The 27554-nt window shown below is 43.8% G+C and overlaps 1 protein-coding gene across 4 annotated transcripts in view; it reads right to left on the bottom strand.

The window, feature by feature from the left end:
* Nucleotides 1-47: 47 nt before the first annotated feature.
* COL5A1 (collagen type V alpha 1 chain) overlaps nucleotides 48-27554 on the bottom strand; it is a 174478-nt gene continuing 146971 nt past the window's right edge. The window contains exons 49-66 of one of the 4 annotated variants that reach the window (XM_081897750.1): nucleotides 26922-26975; nucleotides 25952-26059; nucleotides 24989-25042; nucleotides 22444-22497; nucleotides 21961-22014; nucleotides 21054-21107; nucleotides 20838-20945; nucleotides 20493-20546; nucleotides 18383-18436; nucleotides 17876-17983; nucleotides 16961-17014; nucleotides 15932-15967; nucleotides 15371-15424; nucleotides 14372-14630; nucleotides 13595-13707; nucleotides 9359-9556; nucleotides 4665-4898; nucleotides 48-3845 (exon numbers count right to left, since the gene is read on the bottom strand). In XM_081897750.1, coding sequence (XP_081753876.1) covers nucleotides 3699-3845; nucleotides 4665-4898; nucleotides 9359-9556; nucleotides 13595-13707; nucleotides 14372-14630; nucleotides 15371-15424; nucleotides 15932-15967; nucleotides 16961-17014; nucleotides 17876-17983; nucleotides 18383-18436; nucleotides 20493-20546; nucleotides 20838-20945; nucleotides 21054-21107; nucleotides 21961-22014; nucleotides 22444-22497; nucleotides 24989-25042; nucleotides 25952-26059; nucleotides 26922-26975 — 1797 coding nt within the window. In that variant the 3' untranslated portion in view covers nucleotides 48-3698. The remainder of the gene's footprint in view (nucleotides 3846-4664; nucleotides 4899-9358; nucleotides 9557-13594; nucleotides 13708-14371; nucleotides 14631-15370; nucleotides 15425-15931; nucleotides 15968-16960; nucleotides 17015-17875; nucleotides 17984-18382; nucleotides 18437-20492; nucleotides 20547-20837; nucleotides 20946-21053; nucleotides 21108-21960; nucleotides 22015-22443; nucleotides 22498-24988; nucleotides 25043-25951; nucleotides 26060-26921; nucleotides 26976-27554) is intronic. The other 3 variants (XM_081897752.1, XM_081897751.1, XM_081897753.1) reach the window with 3 other exon arrangements.

The following is a 27554-nucleotide window of genomic DNA, read 5'->3' as shown; positions in this document are numbered from 1 at the left end:
TCTGTTAAAGCCTTTCTTGTTCAAGAAGCATTCAACGTCAGGGTGGGTCAGGTGGAAACAGTAAACTTGATTTATTGGAAAAAAACTATTACATTTATTCCTTTATTACACAGGTTTAAATTCTGTTTTTCCCCTTTAAAAAATTACCTTTCGATGGGCACTGTTGGATTGGAATGTTCGAACCTGTACAAAGAGGTCTGGGCATTCACACACATATCCCATAATACTTTAAAAAAAGCCGGGGGAGGAGTATGTATTTAAAACTTTGTTTTTTCATAGGTTTATTTTTTTTTCTCAATCAACATTTGTTCAAGTCATAATATATATTAAGAGAGGAAAAGGGGAGGGGATAAAATTACACAGAAATATATGTCTGCAAATACAAGGAATAATTTTTATTGCAATATACCGTTAGGTAAGTGGTCTGGGAGGGGAGGAAGGAAAAAGGGTCAAAACTTCAGTACAGTTTTACAACACTTGGTAGGATTATTTTTTTTGACAGAAACACCCAACAGAAAGAAGGGGGGGGGGAATTAAAGATTCATTGAAGAGAAATTAGCAGAACAGAATCACATGACCTAAGTGTGTGGGTGTGCTTAGTAGGTATCTCCATCCATCCAATTAATAAGCCATTTCTTTTGCAGGTGCAAACACTCAAGCCTTTGGATTTCCTAGCATTTTTCAAGGTGCAAGGAAATAAAAATAAGTTATGGTATTCCCAAATTGTCTTTTTGGCTAAAGATGCTGTTCTAGAATGGTAGGGCTCAAACTTTATAACCTTCGGGGAACCTGATCCATCAGCTGTGAAGGGGCTGAATGTCCACCATGTTCAGAAACTGCCTTTCACAACCTGGTGCCCTCAGGGCTACAATTCCCAGACATCTTGAGGGCACCAGGTTGCAGAGGGATGGTCTAATGCATAGGCACCAGTCGAGCCTCTTGGGGCTGACTCTTCATATCCATGAACCAAAAGTGCAATCTAGGGTCAAACACCACCTTAACCAAGGGGGTGAGAGAAGGGAGGCTTGCTCATTCATTTCAGGGTGTCATTATCCTTAACCTAATGCATTTCTGCCTCTACCTGTTGCATTTTGGGGGGAAGCTCAAGGAATGCTATGTGATAGCAGTTCTACATCCACCAGGGAAGCTGCCTCGCTCTCCCTGATCTTATCAATGAGGGATCCCTGGTGTGTGTTTCCAAGCTTGCCCAAGAGAACACAAAACGCTCTGAGAATTCTATGGTACAAATATGAATGGAGTCTGAACTAGAAAGCACCATGGAGCACCTCAGGGCCCTGTCCCCTTGGTTCATTTAAAAAATAGGAAAATACATCATATAAAGGCTCCTGTTCACAGTATACATGATGTATTTTCCTTTGTAAAGACTGACCTCCAATTGACCTCCTTGGACAGGGGTCTTTGGCAAAAGTGCTCTGCTTCTTATTTTCCTTCTTTAGGAGTACCACTCACCCAACTCATGGAGAGAACAAACAAAAAAAGTGAAGGCCCCAACTGAAACAGTTTATTGCTAGCAAGCTTCTGCCCTCCCCTTCCTCAGTGGTCTTTAGGTAAAAGGCACACAGGATCACACCATCTCTTATTGCTGTTGCAATGCAGTTGTTTTGGGTTGGGGGGGCAAGCTTGACTTCAGGACATCAAACAAATACATAAATTAGCACCACAAATATTCAGCGCACGAGTACAAATCTGGCATAGTTAATCATCCTATAAAAATGCATGAATATTCTATTTGTTACAAAAGGAAAAACAAAACAAAACAAAACCCTCCCCGCAAGCAAGCACAGCTTTAATACTTTTCTACAGAAGTGGGCTGGTCTATGCATTGAAATAATTAGACTAGCATGCAACTCCATTCAAGACTGTGGATGGGGTGGGGGTCGAGAGGGGGGTAGAATGGGGTGCTGGAAAGGTGCTCAATCAGAACATCATTAAATGAGCCTTGGAGGGAGGTAAATGGCAGGGGGGTGTCCACCAGTGTCGTCGTCAGAGATAGCACCAACAAAAAAAGAGAAAATGTAAATAATAATAATAAAAAATATAAGCACCTGTGTTTTTATTATTTTTTTTTAATTATTTTAAAAGTAAAAATAATAATGGAGATCCCTGCCATGTACAATCCTCCAACGAGGGAGGAGGAATTTTGGGGAGGGGGGAGAGGCTTTTAGTTTTGGGGGGAAATATATATATATATTTAAAATGAAACCTGTACCTTGAAATCAAGTGGAGTGACAGCTGACCCCAAGTCTGTACTACTTGTCAGAGCTGACAAAGGCACTTTCTTTCTCTTTTTGCAGCAGAGTCATGGATTTCCAGTATAACAATATGCTTTGTTAATTAAAAAACACACACAATCCTGACATTCCTCAGGTTCTCTTTTCCTTTGGAGAGCTGCGGCATGGTTTATCTGATCACCTCCCCCCCATTTCAAAAGTAAAACCACTCAGGCACATGAGGAATATTGTGTATATTGATTGTGTAATCATCAATAGAGAAAGCACCAACTTAGTCAGAAGTAAGGGTAAAATCCTGGAAGAAACGCTTACTCGGGAGTAAGAGGGATAAACTCAAATGCAGCCTTACATCTGTCTTTATGCATAAGGCTCAAAGTGCCTGAATGTTTTTACCAGGTGCACCCACCCCACGGGTGCAGGGAGGGAACCGCAACAGCAATTCATTGCCTAAATTGCAGGAGGCTGGACTAGTTGACCCTTGGGGTGCCTTCCAACTCTACATGATTTTATGCCTCCTGGACTGGTGTTTTTCATCAGATGGGCTGGTTTGCTGGTAAGAAATGTGGGCTCGTAAAATTATCAATCAGGGACATGGGGCAAGTCACACGCATGCTTTGAACCAGAGGCATTTTATATTTAATATAATAATATACAAATATTTACTTAACAACATACAAAAATAGAAGCACCTTTATCATATGGGGAAGACAGTCAGAACCTGGGAAAAGTTTTCTTTCCTGTAATTGGTTTCAGTTGTAACTTTTAGGATCAAAGTTTTACAAAAAGCAATTTTTAAAAAAAAGTTTATTCCATATGAGTTCTGTTTGAAACACCAGCGGTCTGGTAATCTGACCTGGGAGGATTCTGGAGCATCCTAAGTCTACGCTCCTATGCCGAGGACAAGTGAGTTGTTGTGTCACGCCTGGAGAATAGTTTTCTGCAGGATTTTTCCAGAACCTTCCAAGAGATGGGGAACTTTAACGATCCACAGTACCTGGTCTTCCCCCAGCTTTGGCAAGGTTGTCAAAATTACGGAAGAACAAGACCTGGTTTTGTGGTCTCAGTGTGTTGAAACAACAGCTGTATGTTCAAGTGCAGGAAACTCTTTGGTGGCCTCAGAGGAGATGCAGAGCAAGAGGGTTTTTGGAGAGATGGCCTTTGCTGGTAGTGGATGTCCTTAGGTCATGTGATTCTGGAGTCTGCAGTGGGAATGATGATCCTGGGGCTTAAAAATGGCTTGGGAAGGGTGATCCAGCGGCAGAGTTGGAGCACAGGCAAAACAGAAGCGGGGGGAGGAAAGAAAAACCCAAATAGATAGCAATCCCATCAAACTGTCCAGTTTTAGAACGTGCATGTGACGATGACACAAAAATGGAACCAAAAACCAAAAGCGCGATGAGGTTACGAGGTTGCTCATTTTGGAGAACTAGTTTTCTGAGTGGTCCCTTAGCCCATGAAGCAAGCTGGTCCCACCTCGAACCCAAACTTCTGCGATGCTTCTCCAAAGTCGTTGAACATGATGTCAACAATGGGGACCTGCTCCACTTTGGGGGTGTTGATTTCCAAGACCGTCTTCTGGTAGCCTTTCTTTGCCTGGAGGGAAATGGAGAAAATTGAAAGGCAGGCCACCTCGCTTATGATTCTGAGCAACTGGCAATCAAAAGCATACTGCTTCCAACAGTGGAGATAGACCACAAGAAGAGCCTGATAGATCAGGTCAAAATGGGCCCATCCAGTCCAGCATCCTGTCCTCACTGTGGCCAACCAGATGCCCCAACAGGAAGCCCATAAGCAGAACATGATCTGAACAGCCACTCTTCCCACTTGGGACTCCCAGCAACTGGTATTCAGAGGCATCCTGCCTTTAACAGTAGAGCTGGCATCCAACCCAGAGGGGTGGAACCCCAGGGCTAAAATCCTTAGCCATCAAATATCCTTCTTAGAAAACATGCCAAAAATCAAGGTCTGTTGCCTTCTGTTTGCAAAACAACTGCTCCACCCCTGAGTTGCGACCTCCAGGCTCTTGCTGTTAGTCCAGCCTGGACTGTGAATCACATTAGCTATGATTCCTGCGTTGCAGACGGTTGGACTCAATAACCCTTTAGGTCCAACTCTGTACAGTGGTACCTCAGGTTACAGCCACTTCATGTTACGTTCTTTCATGTTACGTCCCGCGGCGACCCGGAAGTACTGGAAAGGGTTACTTCTGGGTTTTGCCGCTCGCGCATGCGCAGACATACAAAATGATGTCATGAGCATGCACAGAAGTGGCGAATCGTGACCTGCGTGTGCGCAGACGTGCCGCTGCGTGTTGCACTCTTTTCATGTTGCGAACGGGCCTCCGGAACGGATCCCGTTCACAACCAGAGGTACCATTGTAGTTCTATGATTCTAAGACATGCAGATACTCACTGCACAGCCATCCAGGACAGCCCTGATGAAGGGGTTGTTGTCATAGGACATCTCCTCGTCATTGGAACCCAGGAAGCGGATGGCCTTGTCATAGTTGCCAGCCATGGCGTCGTGCCAGGCCACCGACTGGAAGCAATTGTAGGTGAGGTTCTGGTGGGCGGAAGCACTCAGGAGCCTCAGGAAGGTCATCTGCACCACGCCAATGGGGTTGCCATCGGAATCAACATAAGAGAGCTGAGGGGGAAAGAAGAAGAGGAGAGGGAGGAAGCAGGGAAGGCAAGGCTATGCAACAACTTGGAAGGTGGTGGAACTCTCCTTGGAGGTTTTGAGCAGAGGTTGGATAGCCATTTGTCAGAGATGCTGTAGTTGAGATGCCTACATTGCAGGGGGTTGGACTAGATGACTCTCAGGGTCCCTTCCAACTCTATAATTCTATGATTCCATGAACTTGGGAGGCATCCTGGGCTAACAACAGATGGTGTATGGAAGGCAGAACATCAGAAGAGGCTTGCAGCTGGATCAGGCCAAAGGACAGCTGGATCTTACAGTGGCCAACCAGGTGCCCCAATGGGAAGTCCACAAGCAGGACCTGAATGCAACAGCGGAGCTCTCGCCATTTGTGATTCCAAGCAACTGGAATTCAGAGTTATTCATGCTGCCTCCAACAGTGGGTGGAGCCCTGCTGGTTCAGGCCAATGGCTCATCTGTCCTTACAGGCCAACGAGATGCCTTTGATGTCAAGTAGGACACAAGCACAAGAGCACTCTCTACCCACTGTGGCTTCCATTAATTTCATAGAATCTTAGAATTGTAGAGTTAGAAGGGACACAAAGAGTCCTCAAATCAAACCCCCAGCAATGCAGGAATCTCAGCTCATTTCAATGGATCTGCTCTGGGTAGGTAGGCAGGGAAATGTGTATGCAGCAAAGAACAGGCTACTGGGTGTAACAGATGGTATATTTGGGCATTCTGTTCTGGTTTTGCAACTGCTCTCAGACAGAAGTACCTGCCCTCGCTAGATATTATAGACTGCATTTTAGGAACGTGTTCTGCAGACAGCCTGTTCCTTTGAAAGAACCTGGAAGGGGGCGGAAGGAAATAGGGATATACCAAATGAAAACAGGAGAGACTCACAAGGAAGGCATCACAAAGAAATAAAGAAAAGGTATACCAACCAATGATCTGGATCTGTGTCCACGCTTATCCGGAGAGATCAACATGACTAATCATGGCAAGCTCAGCATGCCAACAGAGAAGGCGCTACCTGCATTTTAGAAGACAAACTGGCCAACCAGCTGTCACCACCTCAGAACTGCCATATTCCTTTCTTAGTCATTTCGGGGAGGCGGCACTGATTTATAGCCACGGTGGCGATTGGGAAAGAGGAATGCTCACCCAACAGAGGATCCCAAATCAAATTGGAAAAGATAATGGAGCTCGCTTGTGCCATTCTCCAAGACTATTACAGGTCATTGCTTTTTAATGAGTATTGTAGAATGCAGAATGTCACTAGCCTTATCATCCTCCTTGGAATTCTTCTAGTACAGGAGAATTCTCCAAATCACAGGCCACCGTACATTTGAAACACAGTGATACCATTTTAAACAGTCATGGTTCCCCTTAAAAAATTCTGTGAGCTTGAGTTTATTCAGGGTACTAAGAGTTCTTAGGAGACCTCTATTCCCTCTCCCAAAACTACGGTCTCCATAGTTTCCTGGGAAGAATGATTACTTATTAAGGCATTCTGAACAAACTACAACTTCTAACCTTCCTTACAAGGTTGTTGTGTGGACTTTCCCCAAAGAATTATGGGAGCTGTAGTTTGTCAAAGGTGCTTAGAGTTGTTAGGAGATCTCTGTTCCTCCTTTACAGAACTACAGTTCCTGGGAAGAGGTGAACCACTCTGGAAATTGTAGCTCTGTGAAGGGAATGGGGCGGATATTTAACGAAGCAGATTTTGTGAAATAATAATAATTATTATTAAACCAACAGGACAACATGTCCTCAGAGCTGCTTGTTTACTTATAATATTATAATAATAAGAGTTCGTGACTGGAGCCATATGGCTGCAAGATTATAATGAGCTTGAACAGGTGCAAAAGCTCATAAAAATCTAATGGGAGTTATGCATTTGTTCCAGGGCTGGAGCAGGGGGAGGGGGAACCCCCCAAGGTGAAACTCACAATTTGTAATCCCATTTTTCACTCTCCTGGATGGAAAAGGTGCTCTGGGCAATTAAAGGAGGGGGGAACCCTCCTTCTAAATAGCTTAGGAGTTTTGAGGTGAATAAGGGACATGGGTGGCGCTGTGGTCTAAACCACAGAGCCTAGGGCTTGCTGATCAGAAGGTCAGCGGTTTGAATCCCCACGACGGGGTCAGCTCCCGTTGCTCAGTTCCAGCTCCTGCCCACCTAGGAGTTCGAAAGCATGTCAAAGTGCAAATAGATAAATAGCTACTGCTCTGGCGGGAAGGTAAACGGCATTTCCGTGCGCTGCTCTGGTTCGCCAGAAGTGGCTTAGTCATGACCCAGAAGCTGTACGCCGGCTCCCTCGGCCAGTAAAGTGAGATGAGCGCCACAACACCAGAGTTGTCTGTGACTGGACCTAATGGTCAGGGGTCCCTTTACCCTTTTAAAGGTACTCAGAGAGCCACATCCAAACCAGAGATTGAGAGCACAGTGATGCCACGTTCAACTGTCATGGCTTCTTCCCCCCAAAAATCCTGAGAACTACAGTGTGTTCAGAAATGGGGTTAGCCACATTAAAAGCCCTGCAGTGCATCACCGAGGAGTGGGGTCTTCTGAGACCTTTTGAGACTTGCAGGAGAAACTCTCCCACAGACCTCAGCATCCTCTCTGTCTGCACCAGAAGAGTTTGTGGGGGTTGTTCTGCTTTGAGGCTAGTGACATTTCTCCAACAAGTCACCTGCTCCTTCCAAAATATCGGGTTGGGGTGTCTTCTAGATGCTGGTAGCTATTTTGAACAGAAGATGCAATACTAAAGCAGAAGGAGAGCAGCAGGACATCAAAATGTGCAAAGAGGCAGGAAGGGAGATTTTGAGTAGTTGCTAAACATTCAGGTCTCCCTGACCCCAGCACAAAAAGTTTTGCCTATGGCTAGCAGAGAGCAGAGAAACTGGCCAAGGCACAAAGACTATATGTGGTGCAGCACCGATACTGCAAATTAGTACAGTGCTGTGCATTTGCGGACATAACAACTCTCTTCCCTGCACGGGGAGGGAAGGGCTCTTAACACGTACACAGGAGATGGCAGTTGTGCTCTGTTAAGTGGGAGCTCCCTTGCCAGCCATGTGGGTGCAGATTCAAGAGTGTCGCATGCAAAGTGATGGTGGCTGAAGGACCAGGATGCCCATTTCGTTTGTTTTTGAAGATTTAAGGCAGAAGCATCACGAGCTAGTGTGGTGTAGTGGTTAGAGGGTTGGACTAGCACCTGGGAGCCCAGGGTTCAAATCCTCACCTGGTCATAAATCTCACTAGGTGACCTTGGGGGCCAATCCCTGCCTCTCAGTCTAGCCTACCTCACAGGGTTGTTGTGGGAATTAAATGGGGAGTGGGAGATCCATGCAGAAGATCTTTGGTGAAAAAGGTGATATAGAAATGCAAGCAATAAACTTCAAAGAGGTTTTGCAAGAGAGCCATAGACTGAAGGGATGAATCTAAACCAAAACCAACAGATTCTCATATTCCATAAGGCTGCTCTGAGTAGACCTACTGGCATTACTAACTTGGGTATGTTCAGTTCAGTAGGTGTCCTCTGAATACAACTTAGCTGGAACCAACCCATTTAATTAATTAAACTAACTGGTACCTTGTTAAAGGTATCCATGAATAACATATTAAGGTATCTAATGAATTTGGAGCTTCAGCAGTCAGTAAAATCTTTTTATTGCTCCCACTCCATCAATGGCTCAAGTTCGAATTTGCAGACTTTCAAGTTCAGAACCATGAAAGGCTGAATCCTGAGACTTGTCTAAGTTATGCAGAACTGAGTAAAAGTTGTGCACTAGATTCAGCCCAAGCCCAAATCCAAAATCAGTGCATTTGAGATCTGGGCTTTGGCCAGGTCAGGTAGAGACAGCCCTAGGTTGCCCTCAGTTGCATCAGGCAATCTGGAGTACCCCAGGAGTGGGGCGTTGCAGGGTGGGGTGGAAAAGAAACTGTGTCAGCTGCACACACCTATTCCCAGCACGGGAACACCAACGTGAACCCTCTATTCACTCACTGACTAAAGGCACTGGGGAATCAGACCCCAGTGCTATTGGATCCTCCTGTGCTTTCAGTGTTGTCAGGAGCGTGGAAGGAGACACATCCTAATTAGAACTGATTCAGGGACACATCTAGGTCAGCTGTTACCCAGGTTGGGGCCTTGGATTGGGTCTGGGTGCATGTGTGCTGCGCCAGTGCCCTAGCCAGCCACTTGTGGCTAATATTGGCCAGCCAGATGGTGACAGGCAGATCTCGGAGGAGGCATGAAGCAAGGATACACCCCAGCTCCTCCTTAAACTGTTCCTCTGTAGTCATTTAGAGCCCCCCAATGCTTGTGCTGGTTAGTCCATCATGCAGTGTGTGAGCGGGCAGGTTTTTCAGGAGATGGCCATAACCAAGAAGCGGGCGTGTCTGGCGTGTCTCCTCCCAGTCAGAGGCGTGGTGGGGTGCCAAAAGCTGAGCAACTTACCAGGGACCCCCGCTTGAAATGACTATACCATGTGGCCGGCTGCTCTTTGGGCCATCGAGCCATTTTGCTCTGCAAAATATGAGACACGTTTAAAGCAAAACTGGAAAGTGAGAAGAGGGAGTGCCTTACCAGTTTACCACGCTTGAATTCACTGAACCAGGAGCCTGGGTTTTCCTTGGGCCATGTGGTAATCCTGGCCTGAAAGTGGCAGAAGAGGCGTGGCGAGGAGGAAGAAAAGGAAAAGGGTTGAGAGAGAAAAATAAAGAGAAGAGTTATATTCGGAGGGGCACAGACTCACATTGAAATATCTCCAACTTCTCCCCAAAATACACATAAGGACATCCTTGTTGGGTCAGGCCAAAGGGGTCCATCTAGTGCAGCATCCTTTCATGACAATAGCCAACCAAGTGCTCCAATGGGAAGCCCACAAGCAGGACCGGGTACAACAGTAACACTACCCCCACTTGAAATTAATGTAAACTGGTATTCAGAGGCATATCAACTCAGACACTGGGGGAGGAATATAAGATAGGATTTTGGAATCTGTGGCCCTCCAGTTGTTGTTGGACTCCAACTCCCATCAGCCCCAGCCAGCACGGTCAATGGTTGGAGATGATGGGAGCTGTAGTGCAGCAACACCTGGAGGGCCACAGATTCCCCACTCCCTTGACACAGAAAATAAGAAGAGCCTGGCTGTTGGATTAAGCCAAAGGGTGCTCATCTAGTCCAGCCTCATATTCTCACAATTGCCACCCAGGTGTCCCAGTGGGAAGCCTTGGAAGCAGGACCTGAGCAGAAGAGCAACTTTCTCCTGTGGCTTCCAGCAACTAGTATTCAGAAGCATTACTGCCTCCAATAGCAGGGTGAAAACACAAAAAGAGACCTCCTGGATGAGGCCAAAGGGGACCCAAGTAGTCCAGTAGCCTGTTCTTACAGTGGCCAACCAGGTGCCCATTAGGAGAAGCTAGCAAGCAGGATGTGACCACAACAGCAGTTCTCCTCTTCTGCAAATATATTTTAAAAATGTTTTTGCCCCTGTTAGGTAGGAGAACGGCATTGCAAAATTCAGAAAACTGTTGATTTCAAAGGACAGTGGTGTTTTGGTTCCAGAAATGCAATTCTGAAAAGTTCACATTAGAAATATAAGCGGATCAAATCCCCCCCCCCCATCCAGAGGTATTTTTGTTACCATGACAGCTATGTTCCTCCTTTCTGTTTAAAATCAAGGTGACCTGGTGCCAAATCTGAGCTCTCTCTCTCTCTTTATCTTGGAAGAATTCCTGAACTGGAAAGTTAACTGCTTGACTTCAAGATCAAACTTTTCAACCCTTACGAATGCACAGCTGTAAAACAATTATGCCCCCGGTGACAACTCTCATTACTTTGGGGTTAATGGTCTGTATAACCTCTGGAGAGGTGTTGGGCTACAACCATCAGCAAGCCCTGCCAGTAAAGAACAAGCAGAAATATCACTCTCCTGGGTAAATGGTCCATTTATCCAGGAAGGTTGGAGGTGGCTGAATAAGGTTTGGAAGCAAATGGTCAGAATGGCAAAACTGCTACTCTGAGCCCAGAACCAATGAAGAGCACATGTAGGGTCAGCCCAATTGGTTTGTATCACAGGAGCCACCAGTGTTGAATCTTTCGGAGCAATGGTCCCCTGACATCTTTCTTGGGCACCCATGATGCCACAGAATCCACTTGCTAACTGCATAGGTTGGTGATTACCTTGAACATGAGGCTGCTGGAATGAGGCTAATGGCTCATCTAATCCAGCATCATGTTGTCATAAAAACAAAAGAACCTGCTGGATTAGGCTAGTGGCTCATCTAGTCCAGCATCATCTTCACACAGTGGCCAACCAGATGCCCATTAGGAGAACCTCTCAGTACCCAAGCACAAGAGCCTTCTTCTCTCTTGTGGTTTTCAGCAACTGGTACTCAGAAGCATTATTGACTCCAACTGCGGAGGCAGAACATAGCCATTGTGGTTAGTAGTGATCAATAGCCCTCTCCTCCATGGATTTGTCATCTTTTAAAACCACCCAAGTTAGTGGCCACCACTGCCTCCTGTGGGAGCAAGTTCCATAGTTTAACTACCGGTTTGTGCCGCATGAAGAAGTGAAGAAAAGTGCACAGAGCTGAAGGAGGAAATTGGAAGCAATTCCATCCTTAGGGAAAGACAAGAAATAGGATGTTGCCTTCTACTGAGTTAGACCATTGGTCCATCTGGCTCAGTATTTCCAGTACGCAGTGGCAGAGGCTCTCCGGGACTTTGGGCACAGGAAATTGCCAGCCCTACCCGGAAGGACAGATTGTGAAGCTGAGGCTCCAGTACTTTGGCCACCTCATGAGAAGAGAAGACTCCCTGGAGAAGACCCTGATGTTGGGAAAGATGGAGGGCACAAGGAGAAGGGGACGGCAGAGGACGAGATGGTTGGATAGTGTTTTCGAGGTTACCAGCATGAGTTTGACCAAACTGCGGGAGGCAGTGGAGGACAGAGGTGCCTGGCGTTCTCTGGTCCATGGGGTCACGAAGAGTCGGACACGACTAAACGACTAAACAACAACAACAACAACCTGAAGACTGAACCCAGAATCTTCTTGCACGCAAATAATATGTTCTACTACTGAGCCCTTCCTTTAAAAATGAAGTAGGAGTCTAGTCTTCATACTTTTGAAGAAAGGGTTGAGTTGAAAAAGGAACACGGGAAGCTGCATTATACTGAGAGAAATCCATTGGTCCATCTAGTTTAGTACTGCCTACACTGACTGGCAGCAGTGGCTCTCTAGGGTTTCAGGCATACGACATTCCTACTTGTAGATGCCATCAGGGATTGAACATGGGGCCTCCTGCATACAAAACAGATGCTTCATCACTAAGTTGTGGTCCTTCCCCTAAAAACAAAGATTCTAGTCCTTGTAGTTCTGAATAAAAAGTTGAGTTAAATAGGAATATAGGAAGCTATCTTAGAATCATGGAAAGATAGAATTGTAGCACTGAAAGGGACCCCAAGTGCCATCTAGTCCAACTCCCTGCAATGCAGGAATAACAGCTAAAAAATCCTTGATAGAGGGCCATTCAACCATGGGATGTTAAAAATATCCAAGGAAGGAGAAGCCATCACCTTCTGATGGAGTCTGTTCCACCACTGAATGACAGAAAGCTATTCCTAATTTTTAGTTGTAATCTCCTTTCTTGTCATTTGAATCCATAGGTTCAGGCCCTCCCTTCTGGAGCAGCAGAAAACAAGCTGGCTCCATCTTCCACATGGCAACCCTATCAAATATGGTTTTACTGAGCCAGGCCATTGGTCCACTCAGCTTAGCATTGCCAAAAGCTCTTCAGAATTTTGAACAGGGGTCTTTCCCAGTCCTAGCTGGAGATGCAAGTGGGGGCTGTTCTTTGGACCTTTTGCATGCAAAGGAGATGTTCTGCCATGGAGCCCTGAAGCCTGGAGTTCTTTGAAGCATAATCTTAAAGGATCTGACCTGGAGGGCTTTGACTATATCCTGACCAGTGTAATGATTAAGGAAATCATGTTTTCTTCCTAAAATGTTCATAACAGCCCACTGGACAAAAATATCAAAGTCTCCTGTTCCTCCTTAATACAGTTCTACATAATCTCTCCACTCCCAGCCTATTAACTGCTCTCATGATTTCTTTATGAAATGCAACACAGCTACATTTTTCCTGCATTTTATATGCAAACATGGGACAAGGCTACTTTCAGGACAGTGAGCTATTAGGCTTATAAAAAATATGTACTGTGAATAAGCAAGTACTTTTTCTTTATCGCAATAATTTATACACAGGCCTTTTGAGCTACGGCCTCTCACTTCAAATATAGTTCTGGAAATCAAGCCATTATTGGAACTGAGTAGCTTTTTAGGGTGCAATTAGGCACAAGATAGGGGCCGCTTGGTTCTAAATAAGGTGGTGGACTCTCATTCATTGAAGGTTTCTTAGCAGTTGTTGGATAGCCACCTATCAGGGATTCTTTAGCTGTGATCCCCGCATTGCAGGGGGTTGGACTAGACGACCCTTGGGGGACCTTCCAACTCTACAGTTATATGATTTTAAGCTTCCTATAGAACCAAATCAAGGATCCAATGGAAAGGTCAACTTTTCTGCCTGCCTTCCAACATGAAATTGAAAGGGATGCCCAGATTGGTGAGAAAGAAAGAAAGAAAGAAAGTAACTAAGAAAGAGAAAAAGCTCACAAGAATCACTTACCCCTTCTGACTTCTTATCTGGGAAGATGCAGGTCTCCCCACCAGCGGTGAAATTACAGTAAACTTTGAAGGAATCCCTGGAACAACCTTGATTAGGATCTACCCAGTATTCACCTGGAGTTGGGACCATGTTTTTTTGAGGGGAGGAAGGAAGACAGGAAGAGTTGATACAAATCCTACAATTTAATCATTTAACACATTCCTATGTTTGTGAAAATCCTACTATATGACACCAATTGTTTTCGCAACAATAAAAAGGGACTAGGGATGGAAGGATCTGTTTTGTTTTCTAAGTAGCAATTTGCAATCTCTCTTAAAAGAATCCTCATGAAAATCCACCAGCATTTTGGAGCGAATTTCTCCTAATAAACCAATTTTATGCAACAAATGCTTATGTGCAGTTTTCACTAACAAATATATTTTTGCAAGAGATTTCCCTAAACGTTATTTGTATTTGTATGTTATTTTCACTAATATCCTCATTTTCTATGCACACTTTCCCCTAAGCTATGCATTTTGTGAAACACTGGTTGATTGGAGAACTGCATCATGAAATTTGGGTAAGTGCAAATTTTTGATTCACCTATTGTTTCAGAAAGTGTGAATTTGATGGAATCAGCTTTAGACTCAAGAGTTGTGGAGGTGGGTCAACTAGTCTGAATACCTGCAGCAATCCTAGCAATGCAGTAATCCCAGCTACCGAATTAAGGTACACTGTTCTGGTTCCCAGATGAACCCTCCTTCCCCTTCCTGCATATCCACTGATGCCCATCCATACCGTCTGGGAAATCCGGATGACAGAGTTGCAGATCTTTGCAGGTGCGAGCTGGGTTGTGCTGAGTGCCCAGCGGGTGCTTCATCTGCTCAATTTCCAGTTTCAGAGAGTTCAAGGAGCCAAAGATCTCCTCCATGCCGTCAGCGTAGTCCATGTAGTTGTCAGCATTGCCTTCGTTGACCAACTGGCTGGCGTCAATGTTCCGCCGGGTCCTCTTGGAGGACTGGATGGGAAGTGGTTGGATCACTTCCCCTGGAGGGCCCTGGGGCAAGGAAGAAGTAGAGTGACACGGTTTAACTGGTGCTGAAAACAGAGAAAGACAACATGTAGGGAAGGGGCAACATCAAGGATGGACTACTGTAAGCTGCTCTTCAAGGGACTGCCCTTGGGCCTGGTTTGGAAGCTCCAGCTGGTGCAGAATGTGGTATCCAGATTGCTGATGGGGGCATCTCGCTGAGAACATGGGAACTACTGTTAAAGCATATTTACTGGCTGCCCATCTCTACCAAGGCAGGTTCAAGGTCCTTGTATTAATTTACAAAGCCTTGAACAACTAACATCCAGGGTACCTCAGAGATTGCCTGAGCCTTTATATTCTACGCTGAACAATGAAATTATCTGCAGGAGGATTGTTAGTCATCCCCTGAGTTGGGGAGGCTTGTTTGACAACAAAGAGAAACTAAGCCTTTAGTGTCATTGGGCCAGTCCATTGGAACTTTATGCCACTGGAGTTTCAGCAGAAGCCTTCTATACCAACTTTTTAATCCCCATTGAAAACATTTGTTATTTTCCCAGGCCTCTGCAGGCAGTTAAGAAGAGATCCTTCCACAATGGTTAACTGATGTCTGCTTTTAACTTTCCTGTGTATTTACTGTATGGTCCTATGTCTTTTTGGTATAAACCACTTTGTTATTTGTTTATGAAACAGCTGCCTGTAAATATTTCCAATAAAAAGGGGAGAGGCATTCCAAAACCACAAAGGACATGGTGACCAGTACTTACAGGAGGCCCTGGTGGCCCAGGGTGACCCGTTTCCCCTTTTGGACCTGTTGGACCCTAGAAAGACAAAGAAACAGAAACCAGCACATGTTAGTTAGGTGGGCAATACAGGCAGCCACAGATCAGAGGCTTGTCATCAAAGGATAACTTCTATTTGCTGTGGGCCAACCCTCTGACCCCAAGTCCTTTATATGGGAGCAGCAACATGATGAACAAAGATAGCCTTCTGAGTGTAGTTAAAAAAACCAGGTAAGACCACCTCTTAACACAAGGATTCCCAAAATAGGGGTGGCAGTTTTCATCAATGTTTGGATACAGAGAGCCATTTTGATTCAAGATGGTAGCCCAGAAAACAACATTGGTGTGACTTTGCACACTTTTTTGGCGTAGGTTTGGCTGCTTCTCAAGATATCATTGCCAAACTCAATTCAGGGGTTCCTTGGGCAGGGATCTTCTTTGATGTTCAGTCGCCAGGTGCCATTTTGAATCAAGATGGGAGACCAAAATGTGACTTTGGTATGACTCCACCAAATTAATGTTCCCAGTTGCATAGGTTTGACTTACCGATGATCCTTTAGCACCTTTTGGACCAGGGGGACCCTAGACCATGGAGAGAGCCAAACCAACAGTTAGTAGATTCACACACATACACAAATTATCACTCACATTAATGTAAGCTACTGATTTAAAACCCAAACACTATTGCAGGTTTCAAATGAATGTGCTAGGGATACATTCATCTCTCCTCAAATATGGAAGATGGAGCAAGCTTGTTTTCTCCTGAGCCAATGGATTCAAGTTACAAGAAAGGAGATTCCAACTGAACATTAGGTAGAATTTTCTGACAGTAAGAGATCTTCAACAGTGGAAAGGACACCCTCAGAAGGCAATGAACTCTTCTTCACTGAAGGTTTTTAAGCAGAGGCTGGATGGTCATCTGTCATGGATGCTTTAGTTGAGAGATTCCTGCATTGCAGGGGTTTGGATTAGATGACCCTTGGAGTCCTTTCCAACTCTACAACTCTATGATTCTATGAAGCCCCCAAGCAATATTTTGAAACATCTGTTTAACATTAAAAAAAAAGAAATCCCAGAATTACCATGGGTTATATCCCACCGACATTTTACTCAGAGTATCATAGAATCATAGACTCACAGAAATTTATGTTCCAAAGTTAGTCATGTCCATTCATTCTATTCGGGGGCCAACCCAGCCAACTCCTAGGTATGCTCCGGGATGGGCCATAGCTCATGTTTTAGTGCATCTGCTTTGCATGCTGAATATGCCAGGTTCTATCCGAAGATCTCTAGGTAGGGCTGGAAAAAGGGCTGCTTGAAACCCTAGAATGCTCTTCTATATAGAAGAGGGTCAGTGAATTCTAGGGATTGATCAGTAGAATCTGAGAAAGATCTGGTGCAACAGGAGGTTTCTGGTAGTTTCCAGGCCTCCCATTTTCTTGTTGAACCCACAACAGGTCACAATGACATGTAGCCTACCAGGGTATTTACTGAATACCTCGCCTCTCTTATGCACAAGTGACTCATTTGCATCATCGTTTTGGGAATAAGGATCTCTGAGAACTTGCTACGTACCGGTAAACCTGGAGGACCAGGAGGCCCAATTGGACCAGACGGACCTGTTATACCCTATAGAAAGAAACCCAAACAGCAAAATCAATGTTTATTCAAGAGGAATTCAGAAAGTATCTGTTGTTAACAACAAGCTTTGGAGGAGCCAATTCTAAATTTGGATGTTTAAAAATATTTAAAGATTTAATCAAACTAATTAATTATTATACAATACAGAAGTACTCGTGAATATTTATAGGGATACAGTAAATTAGAAGGAATGTATGGTTTTATGTTATGTTGCATATTTATCATTCCAAAATATTTCCCCATAAATCTCTTTGGTTGATTGATAGCATTAAAGTAAGTTAATGCTATCATCATTACAATTGACCAGGTGTAGGGAACCCCCGGCCTGCAGATGTTGCTAAACTACAAAGTCATTCATCCATTGTCATTGGCCACGTTGACTGGGGCTAATGGGATAGGAGTCTGGCAACATCCAACAACAGACTCCCCACATCTGTGACAAACTATGTTTTCTCAATCCAATCTAGCAATTTTATTAATTTAAATTTCATAAGCATCTTAGCATGATTTCCCACACACTCTACCCCAAATGAGTAACAGTTTGACAGCAATTTCTCCATATATAACATATTTTTATATGCTATTTTTACTAATGGGTTCTCACATTCCCCCCACAAATGCATTTCTTGTACAGGTTCTAAGTGCATTGCAAAATATAGGAATGTGGAAATTTGAAGGATAGCTGCACAGTGTATTGGTATGAGTAGTGCAGATTAGGTAGCTTCTCATTAAAACACAAGCAAAAATCAAATTTCTCTCCCAGTCACCACTTAGAAATCAGTCTTGCTGATTGAATGGAAGACATAAGAATGAGAAAGGAAATTTCCCATCAAGCTCCTGGGTGCTCACCTGTTCTCCTTTAGGCCCCGATCCTCCTTGAGGGCCTGGAAGGCCTCGGTCTCCCTTTTCACCTTGCTCACCAGGGGGCCCAATCAGACCAATCAGACCTGGATGACCCTAGGAAAGATCAAATGATGCATTTCAAAATCTCAAGTGTGTGAAGGTAAAGAAAAGCTTATTTATTAAATTTAACACATTAATCAAATTTATATCCCACCCCTTCCTCTCCAAGGAGCCCAGGACAGGAAATGAATCAGTGATAAAATAATCTCATTAAAATAGATCAATTAATTAATTAATTGAAGTACTGAACAATTTAAAGCATCTTAAAAAACCATTATTTTTTTAAAAAAGAGATGTAAGCAAATCTTGTGGACTAGTGAGCTGGCATGGCCTAGTGCTTAGAGGGTTGGACTGGGACTCGTGTGTCACAGTGCTGTTAGGCCTGGAGTGAGGAATTAACTCTTTATCATCAAAAGTACACTTGCAAGTCTAGTCCAAAATCAGGCCACTCACCTTTTCTCCCTTTGGACCAGAATCTCCTTTCAAGCCAGGTAAACCAGGCGGTCCCTTAAGAAAGAAAGAGGAACATACTATAAATAAATAGCACCACACCATAAACTTTCCTTTAGATAATCAAGATCTTAAACTTGTTTTAGATGGAAATTATGAGGGAGGGGTGAATATGTCAGATTCTGGTTTCTTATTTTTGCAGTCTTTAGCTTGGTTCTCCATTATTTCCACATCAATTTGTGATTTCTATAGAAAGTTCTCATGAAAACATTAGGTGCAAATCTTTCCTGATATACACATGCCAATTTCACTAATGCATGCATTTATAGGGATAATTTATACTAGCATTTGCCTTTTTGTACACATTACTTAGCTGGAAAACGTCAAAGTAGGGTTGTGTTTCAGTTCTCAAATTGTTTTGCAAAGTGCTGTTATGAGTTTGAGGGTTGGGGAGGAAGTAGGCTGTATGCAGTTCCTTCTAATTCCTGGATCTAGCATGTATTAAAATATAAGCCAGGTTAGCTTCCTGGCCTCGGCCTTCCGAAATGGCCTCGGCTCAGTATACTTGAAGGAGCGTTTCCACCTCCATCGTTTAGCCTGGACACTGAGGTCCAGCTCTGAGGGCCTTCTGGCGGTTCCCTCCCTGCGAGAAGTGAGGTTGCAGGGAACCAGGCAGAGGGTCTTCTTGGTAGTGGCGCCCACCCTGTGGAACACCTTCCCATCAGATGTCCAGGAAATAAACTATTTGACTTTTAGAAGACATCTGAAGGCAGCCCTGTTTAGGGAGGTTTTTAATGTTTGATGTTTTATTTTATTTAATTCTGTTGAGAGCTGCCCAGAGTGGCTGGGGAAACCCAGCCAGATGGGCGCAGGGTATAAATAAATTATTATTATTATTATTATTATTATTATTATTATTATTATTATTATTCCTGTGTTGTGGTCGCCTCAGTGATGAATCAAGAGAACAAAGGAAAGGGGGCTCTGTGCAAGATAAAATATGAGTGGGGCCCCTCCCTTTGGGTTGTTAATGCTTTGAACTCTTCCATCATAGGCTCAGGTTGTATAAATGAAAATAAACCATATATTATAAAGACACCACAGTCTCCTCTGTGCTTCATTCCAAAAGGAAACACAAACCCTGGCAAGAGCTTGGAACCCCTGAAATCTCGCATCACTCAGAGATGGGGGTGCAATATGACCTGAATCAAATTTCTCCCCCATCCAGACCCAAATCATCTACTTATACTCATGTTTTCAAAAATGTAAATCTCATAATTTACATTTGGAATCTTTGGCATCTCATAATATTCTCAGATGCAAACTTTCTTGCCACCACCCAGCTCTAGCAACATACATGTTAAAGCAGAATGTGTGGGTTTGGGGTGTGCAAGGATCTGGACCTGTAACAGGCTTGAGCCTGCTTTTATCTTAAGCCCACATCTCTGTTCAAGTGTAAGAAGAGTCAGAATGAAGGAAGGATGGAATGCTGTTTTTCCTGTGTAACTTGTTTCTTGTGGTTTCTTATTAACCAGGTTGTGATAACTTTGTCATCCCTAGAAAAGGTCTTAAGCTCTGTGTATAGGTAGAACACTTGAATTAACAATTCAGAAGAGATGGTGATGGAAGTCTTCTCTAATGCAATTGCTGCTTCTTAATAAAGAGAGTCTTTGGCAGACTTAGTCCAGCCACAGTGGTGCTTCTTCCACACAAATAAACACGGTTTTGTAAAATACAGACAAGTTATGCGAGAGAGTGGAATTCCAAGCTGCATTTTGACTGCAAATGGGAATACACCCCTCATTTCAAAGGCATGCTGGGCAGCTAAGACTGCAGCTAAGCTTCTGCAATAGCTTTGCCAGGTTGGGCCTGATGGGAGTTGCGAGTCCGAAACATATCTGGTAGCAGCTTGATAAAAAGTGGCATACAGTTTATGACTGCAATGTCCATCATTACAAAGCAGACTTCTTTAACAAGATCAGGACACCTGATTTTGGAAATACAGCAGATCCCAGGAATATGGTGGAATCAGAGTGGAAGTGAACTTCCACAACCATCCCCATTATTGGCAAGCAAACAAATAACAAAAATCCTGCAAAACTTCCAGACGTACCAGTGGTCCTGGAGGTCCGTCTGGGCCTGGAGCACCGGGAAGTCCTTGCTCACCCTGCAAAAAAAGGATTACTCATTTTTATTCATTTGTTGAATTTTTAAAGCAATTTCCATAGTTCAATTCAGGCCCATGCAGAGCTTCTCTGAGAGCTTCTCTTGATACATGGCAACTTTCTATGCCCCTGTATTATGCGGCAGCCTCTGAAGATGCAGAACCCATTCATGGTTTTTTATACTGCTTTGACTTCAGGGAACCAGCACAGAGTCTAGGATGCTGATGTAATGGCCTGCTTCTCTTACAACAGAAGGCTTTCCTATAGATGACCTCTGTGCTCTTAATACTCACCACTGGGCCGGGGATCCCTCGAAGTCCATCTGGACCAGGCTTTCCTGGAGGTCCCTGAGGGCCAACAGGCCCCGTTTTCCCAGGAGGTCCCTCCAAGCCTGATTCACCCTGTGGTGAAAAAGTAAAAGAGAATCAGGCTGTTGTTGGAGGGAAACAGAGGCTGAAGCTGAACATGGATTTGACCTTCTGTACCCTCAATAAAATTACGTTTTTTACCTTGGCACCTTTCTCTCCTTGTCGGCCTTCAGGACCCGCTGGCCCAGGTGGGCCCTAAAAGAGATAAAGAAGGTTGATAAACAAACAGAATCAGATCCATATATCCCTGTGATTCCTGCATTGAAGGGGATTGGACAACCATTTGGGCCCCTTCTGATTATACAATGATTCTCCTTATATGTAAGCCCCTTGCCTCTATGTCCCTGTGTGTTTCATCCAGTATCTAAGGCCCTGCTCTCTCTCTCTCTCTCTCTCTCTCTCTCTCTCTCTCTCTCTCTCTCTCCGCCCCCCCCCCCCCATGTCTTGTTCAATGGAAGTATGGCAGCTGCTTTTTCAGTGGTGGTACCAACATCTATTCCATGGAGGAATTAACACTTTGGAACAGCAGATGCTGGGTCCAGACCTGACCCTTTCAGAAGGCCTTTGTCGAGGGTAGAAACCTCTATGTGTAGAAACCTCTCACTTATGTGTGTGGCTGGAATGTAGCCTAATGTGCAAAGGGAAGTGATGTATGTTGCCCTGCCTACTTTTGCCTTTGGCCCGTACCACCTCTGCTGGGTGTCCCCCCCCCCCAGAAGGGTTGCTCACAAGGCTGAAAGCCTTCCCCATCCCAGAAGAGTCTCATGTGTGATTCTGTTGTTGCCATACACAGGCTGAGCAACAGATATGGCCTCTGTTCACATTAACAACAGCAACAACAACAACAATAACAATAGAACTGAGCTTCACATTGTCACTCTTGAATTACGACCCATATAGGGGATTGGACAAGAGGATCACTGAGGTCCCTTCCAACTCTACAGTTCTATGATTCTGTGACACCCACCACCATTGCTGGTCTTCCCCTGAAAATTTCTGATAAGCCTTGCCATGAGGTTACAGGACACCACGTAAAACGATAACTTACCCTTTTCCCTGGTGGACCTGAAGGACCTGGTTCTCCGGTTGGACCAGGAGAGCCCTGTATATATGAAAGGAATGTGAGCCAGTTCATCATTGCACCTCTGAGATGATACAGGAAGACGCCAAATGGTTTGACCCCATGCAACCAACCAAGATAGGCCATTAGCTGTCTTATAAAGGTGTCAGGAGCTGGCAGAGCCAGAAGGAGGATGGGTCTGGCAGGAACACAAAATGGGGACAGGACAATACCAGCGGTGCCCAATGGGTTTTGGGGGGCCATCACCAGGGAGGAGGGGAGAGAATCAGATGCTAGTGGCAGCGAAGGGGAGAGGTAAGTACCCCTTGATTTCCTGCCCATGCCCTCACCCCAGCAGGCTGGGCTCATCTCCCCGCCGCCATCTCCTTCTGGGGAGGAGGAGTGCAAATGCTTGACAGCTGGTAAATCTGGCCTTTAACAAACAGATGTGACACACAAATGGTTACTCACAGTCTGACCGGGTTCTCCATCATCTCCTTTATCACCTGGTGGACCATCTTGGCCCTGAAAAGAAGACAAGAGATAGATTCATATTCTGCCATCCACCAACTCGTGTTCTTTGAAGGCAGTCACAGGATATGGAAACCAAGGGTTGTTAAGACTGAGTGACTGCTGAAGACCACACCCCAGAAGGGGAGCCCCACTGAATAAAGACCCTGATCTCCTTCTCCTTCTGTTTACAATTGCACTGTTATCACTCTTTCCAGAAAACCATGCAAAATTTGTTATATAAAGATCTAATCATCCACCTTGTGACAATGGCTAGGCTAGGCTGGAACTGGTCCAGCACTGGAGACATTATTCCCATTGTACTCTAAAGGGATGGTGGAACAAGGTATGGCTGTTGGCAGTTGCAGGAAAAGTTATGGAGCATAACAGGCAGCTTAGAGGGCTTAAATCCAAAACACTCTTCTCAGTTATTTGCTCTCCATTTGTCATATTTGTTTTGAAACAATGGGGAGCCGTCTTCCCCGCAGATCTCCATTGTCTATTATGGACTGGTGTTATACCTATACTGTACACTTTTGGTCTTTAGATTAAAATCTAAAAAATATCTTGGTCTACCAGATTGCTGTTTCTACAGCAAATGTTGTTTGGGTTTTTCCTGCTTTCTGTGCATTTATAAGCAGCACCTACGCTTATAGTCAAGCTTTGTTGTATGTGCCTTGTTTGTTATTATGTGCTTTTTGTTTATCTGAAAAAATTCAATAAAAACTAATTAAAAATAAAATATTGCAACCTATGCCAGAAAATTTCAAGAAAAATGGAAACAGGATCCATTAATTGGCAATTGATGAGGGACTTAGCTTGACATTTGTTAATGATATGGAGAAGATTTGTTAATGATATGGAGATACTGTATGACATTTGTTAATGATATGGAGATATGGTCATATCTACAGAGAAGACTTGGTTTTCCCAACCCAGGAATTCTGGAACTATTGTTCTTTGCAGGGGCGTTAAGAATCTAGCAGTTTTCAGCATTCCAGTTACCACACTATGATTCCCAGGGTTATTTGAAGAGTTTCATATCTTGCAAATATATTGCAAAAGCAAAGATTATAAAATACATGCATGTTTATTGGACAGCAACCTAAAAATGGTTGATTGTGTTCAGTGTTGAAATGGGTTTTGAATTCAGAAAACCCTAGTTTTAAGATAATTGTTGACCACAACTAATTCCACCTCTACTGCTCACCTAGTGATCTCTCAAGGATAGAAGGACACATCTTATCCTCTTTAGACTTGCAGTTTTAAAAAAGTCATGTTTATTTCTAAAAAACTGGCCTCAAGGGGGTGAAGTAGACACCTCAGACTTTGACTCTTTTGGGGTGGCTGTTTGTGATTGATTTGGCCAAAGAATCTCATGGCTGGCACCTACCTACTAAATTTGATTTTATCCAGCAATGTTCATGAATATTTGATATGTACTGCATAAATATAAGCCTTGTAATCCACCATGGGATATATTTTATGCTATTCATTCTTTTACAGGTTTTTATATTATTATTGTTGTGTTTCTACTCATTTTGCCTCTATGTCCATTTTGATGGTGTTTAGTTTGGTGATATGCTTAGTTTGATGTCTCGTTTGTTATATTTGCACATCTTATTAAATAATCCCTTTAAAAGGATACGATAGATAACAGAGGCTTGGGTAAATATGAAATGCAGAATCATAAACCCGCCACGATTTCACTGGTGAAAATGAAACCATTTTTTGCCTGAGTAAGTGGGGTGGAATTTGGCAACAAGGCTTGGTGGATGAAGGCGGAACAGTGTTGTCTGTACTCAAATGAGTCACAAGTAGAGATGTCAGAAAAATTCCAAAGCAAAAAGCAGCAGGAGTGGAAACTTACAATGTTTGCTTATTTGTTCCATACCCAGGACAGAAATCAGCCCAAAGAATATGATCAGAATCTACTGCTGTTGTTGCTTTGCAGGGGGTTGGACTGGATAGTGCTTTGGCTCCCTTCCAAATGCTATGATTTTATGCTTTTCGTGGACAGATAATATGCAATTGGCCACATCCCTTTCCTCATTTGCATTGTTTTTCCTTTGTATTAAAATACACATGGTGGAATAGTATAACGACCATTACATAATTGATTATTTAAGTTACACATTTTGCCACAGTGAGGCAAATAATGTTTTTGGGTGGAAGACGAACGGCAGTGAAGCGGAAACAGCACTGCATTCAACAGATACATGGCAGAACAGAAAATGATGGCTTCTCACATCCCCACTACTTGCTCTGCTCATTACAAGGGAAAATGTCCTCTGTGACCTTCATTTCCCTCCCCTGCAGTAAGGCTACAGAGGCAGTTGAGTAAAAATGAGAGTTAAGTCTTTGATTCTGTGCACGCTTACAAGAAAGTCCGTTCCACCAAACCCACCGGGACCTACTTCTGAATATTGCACTGTGAGGCATATTTCAAAGAGGAAACCAGGAGGAGGAAGTTATGCAAATTAACAGCTTCATAATTGGTACTTACGGCTGGGCCAGGTTCGCCTGGAGGTCCCGGATCACCAGGAAAACCAACTGGACCCTACCAAAAAAAAAAAAAAGGATAGAATGAAACCATGTAAATCTACAGTTCCTGGGTGGGCATCTTACAAAGAATGTAAACTGCAGCCTAGAGTATGAGCCACTGATTCAGCAGCACACAGGGTTGTATCAAATATTAGATCTTAGTTGTTAATTCATTTTAACAATATTTAAAAATATGTATTTATATTTATTTCATAAAATTTATACACCACTTGGTTGTTAAAAAACTAACAAATCCTCATAGTGGTTTACAAAGAGAATAAAGCAACAAAGTCATCCGAGTTTACATTCAAATGATAAAATCAGCAATAAATTAAAAGCAGATTATAACGCACATGAACATTCAATGTTTCTGGACAGTCTTGCCTAAACAAAAATGTTTCTAGCAGGTGCCACAAAAGCATATGGCTAATGACAACAATGTCAATAGGCAGGGAGTTCCAAAGTGTGGGTGCTACCATACCGAAAGACTGATTTCTTACAAATGTAAAACAGGTGTTATGTTAATGGTGCCAGTCAATTGAAAATCAATGGAAATTACTCACTTAAGCCCACTGATTTTAATGGGCCTACTAACATTGGGCTAACACTGGATACAACCCACAGACATCTAGAGCCAATCCAAGGATGTACAGAGACACACCCAGCTCCATGCAACAGCTGTGGTTTCAGTTACTCAAACAGGGTATCAGAACATGAGGCCACCACTCAAGTTTGCAAACTGAGACTCGATTCATCAAAAAAATGATTAATGAAACCGAAGCAAAAGCAACCCTTACGAGTGATTGTTCCAGAATACACTGCAAACACAATTATTGATTGGCCAAGATCAGTCAGTTATGTAGATATGGGGAAAGCTGTCCTTTTGGAGATCATGGCCTATGAAATCCACGTGGGGGCTACTTACAGGGCTACCTTTGGGTCCATCATCACCCGGGGGACCTTTGGGTCCTGCGGGGCCAGCAGCACCTGAGGGGCCCGCTTCTCCCTTTTCTCCTCTCTCGCCTTTAGGACCCTGAAAATGGAAAAGAGATCACATTATTCACAAACTTCTTGAAACACTTGCCACTTCGGTTAAAGGTAATACACAGAATCTCTAAGGAAATGATGAAAAGGATCCTCCTCAACTCAGCATCTTTATATTATTATTATTATTATTATTATTATTATTATTATTATTATTATTCCCAATACCCTCCCCATCAGAAATGCCTTGGTCCTCAGTAAAGACAAGTAGTAATTGCTTCTTCTTTTTCTGAAAGACTCCCTCTCCTCACGGCAAAAGACTTCATTAAAGTAAATAGAAGAAATCAATACAATAAAAACAACAGAAGTCCACAAAAGCAGCACAGTATATTTGGGACTTAATATCAGGTGGGCAGAGTAGTTAAGGCCATCAGGAAAGGCAAATCTGATATTGTGCTATGGAGAGGCAACCCTGAGTATCTGCATGTAAGGCAAACAGCATATTTTTCAGAGTCCTGCTGGCCTTTGGCAACACATAACTGATGAGTTATCTTTTCAGTTAATGTGGACTCTGGTTTGCTGGAGGTTTTTACACAGAGGCTGGGTGACTATCACTTAGGGATTCTTTAACTGGGATTCTTGCACTGCAGAGGGTTGGACTAAATGACCCCTGGGATCCCTTCCAATTCTACAATTCTATGATTATATTAATTACTTATTCTACAGTAACATAGTAATGTCCTGTATGTCCCATTATTGTGCCTATAGCAGAAAAGTGGATTGGGTTGCTATTGAGGTTATATGAACCTCACACTGAAAACTTTAGACAGGACAACTTCAAAACCTCAGCACCATTTCATACCATCTTATTTCCAAACACAGTCATTTTTATAAGAAGATAAAGGCCTTACCGGGGGTCCACCGTCTCCAGGTAAGCCAGGTTCTCCAGATTCTCCAGGTTCACCCTGTAAAAATTGCAGGTCAGGACCATGAAATATAGCCATGCCCTTTGCTTTTGATATTGGGAAGAGCTGTACTCTAGCCCTCACCACTGACATTCCTGTGCCTCCTGTTCTCCTTTCTCTGACAATCCTGGAGCTCAAACCTCCGTCCAGTGGTGTGTATGACCTCACTCTGCAGGAGCCACTCTGGGTATTTTAGAAACCAAACTTCCTAACCCCTCAGACCACAAGCTTGCCTGATTCCATGGTGGCATAACAGCATAAAAAGAGCATTCTGGGTCATGCCAGTGGCCCAACTAGTCCAGTGCCCTGTCCTCATAGTGGCCAACGCATTATGGGAAGCTCACAAGCAGGAACTGAGAGGAAGAGCAGTTCCCCTTTTGCGGTTTCCAGCAACTGGTATTCAGAAGCATGGTTGCTGCCGACCATGGAGGCAGATCATAGCCATCTCTTGCATGACCACCGAAAGCTGAAATGAGGAATCTAGCAAGTGTCTTGTCTAGCTTAAAGGTTTAAGTGGCCAAGGATGCTTGAGCAGATTCTCAATCTCCTTGCCGTGACCAGTTCCACCCTTTGATGGTT

The sequence above is a fragment of the Podarcis melisellensis genome (assembly GCF_964234715.1).
Source record: "Podarcis melisellensis genome assembly, chromosome: Z".
NCBI classification, from domain to species: Eukaryota; Metazoa; Chordata; class Lepidosauria; order Squamata; family Lacertidae; genus Podarcis; species Podarcis melisellensis.
Note: the sequence above shows the minus strand (reverse complement) of the source record. Positions and strands in the feature narration are given on the sequence as shown.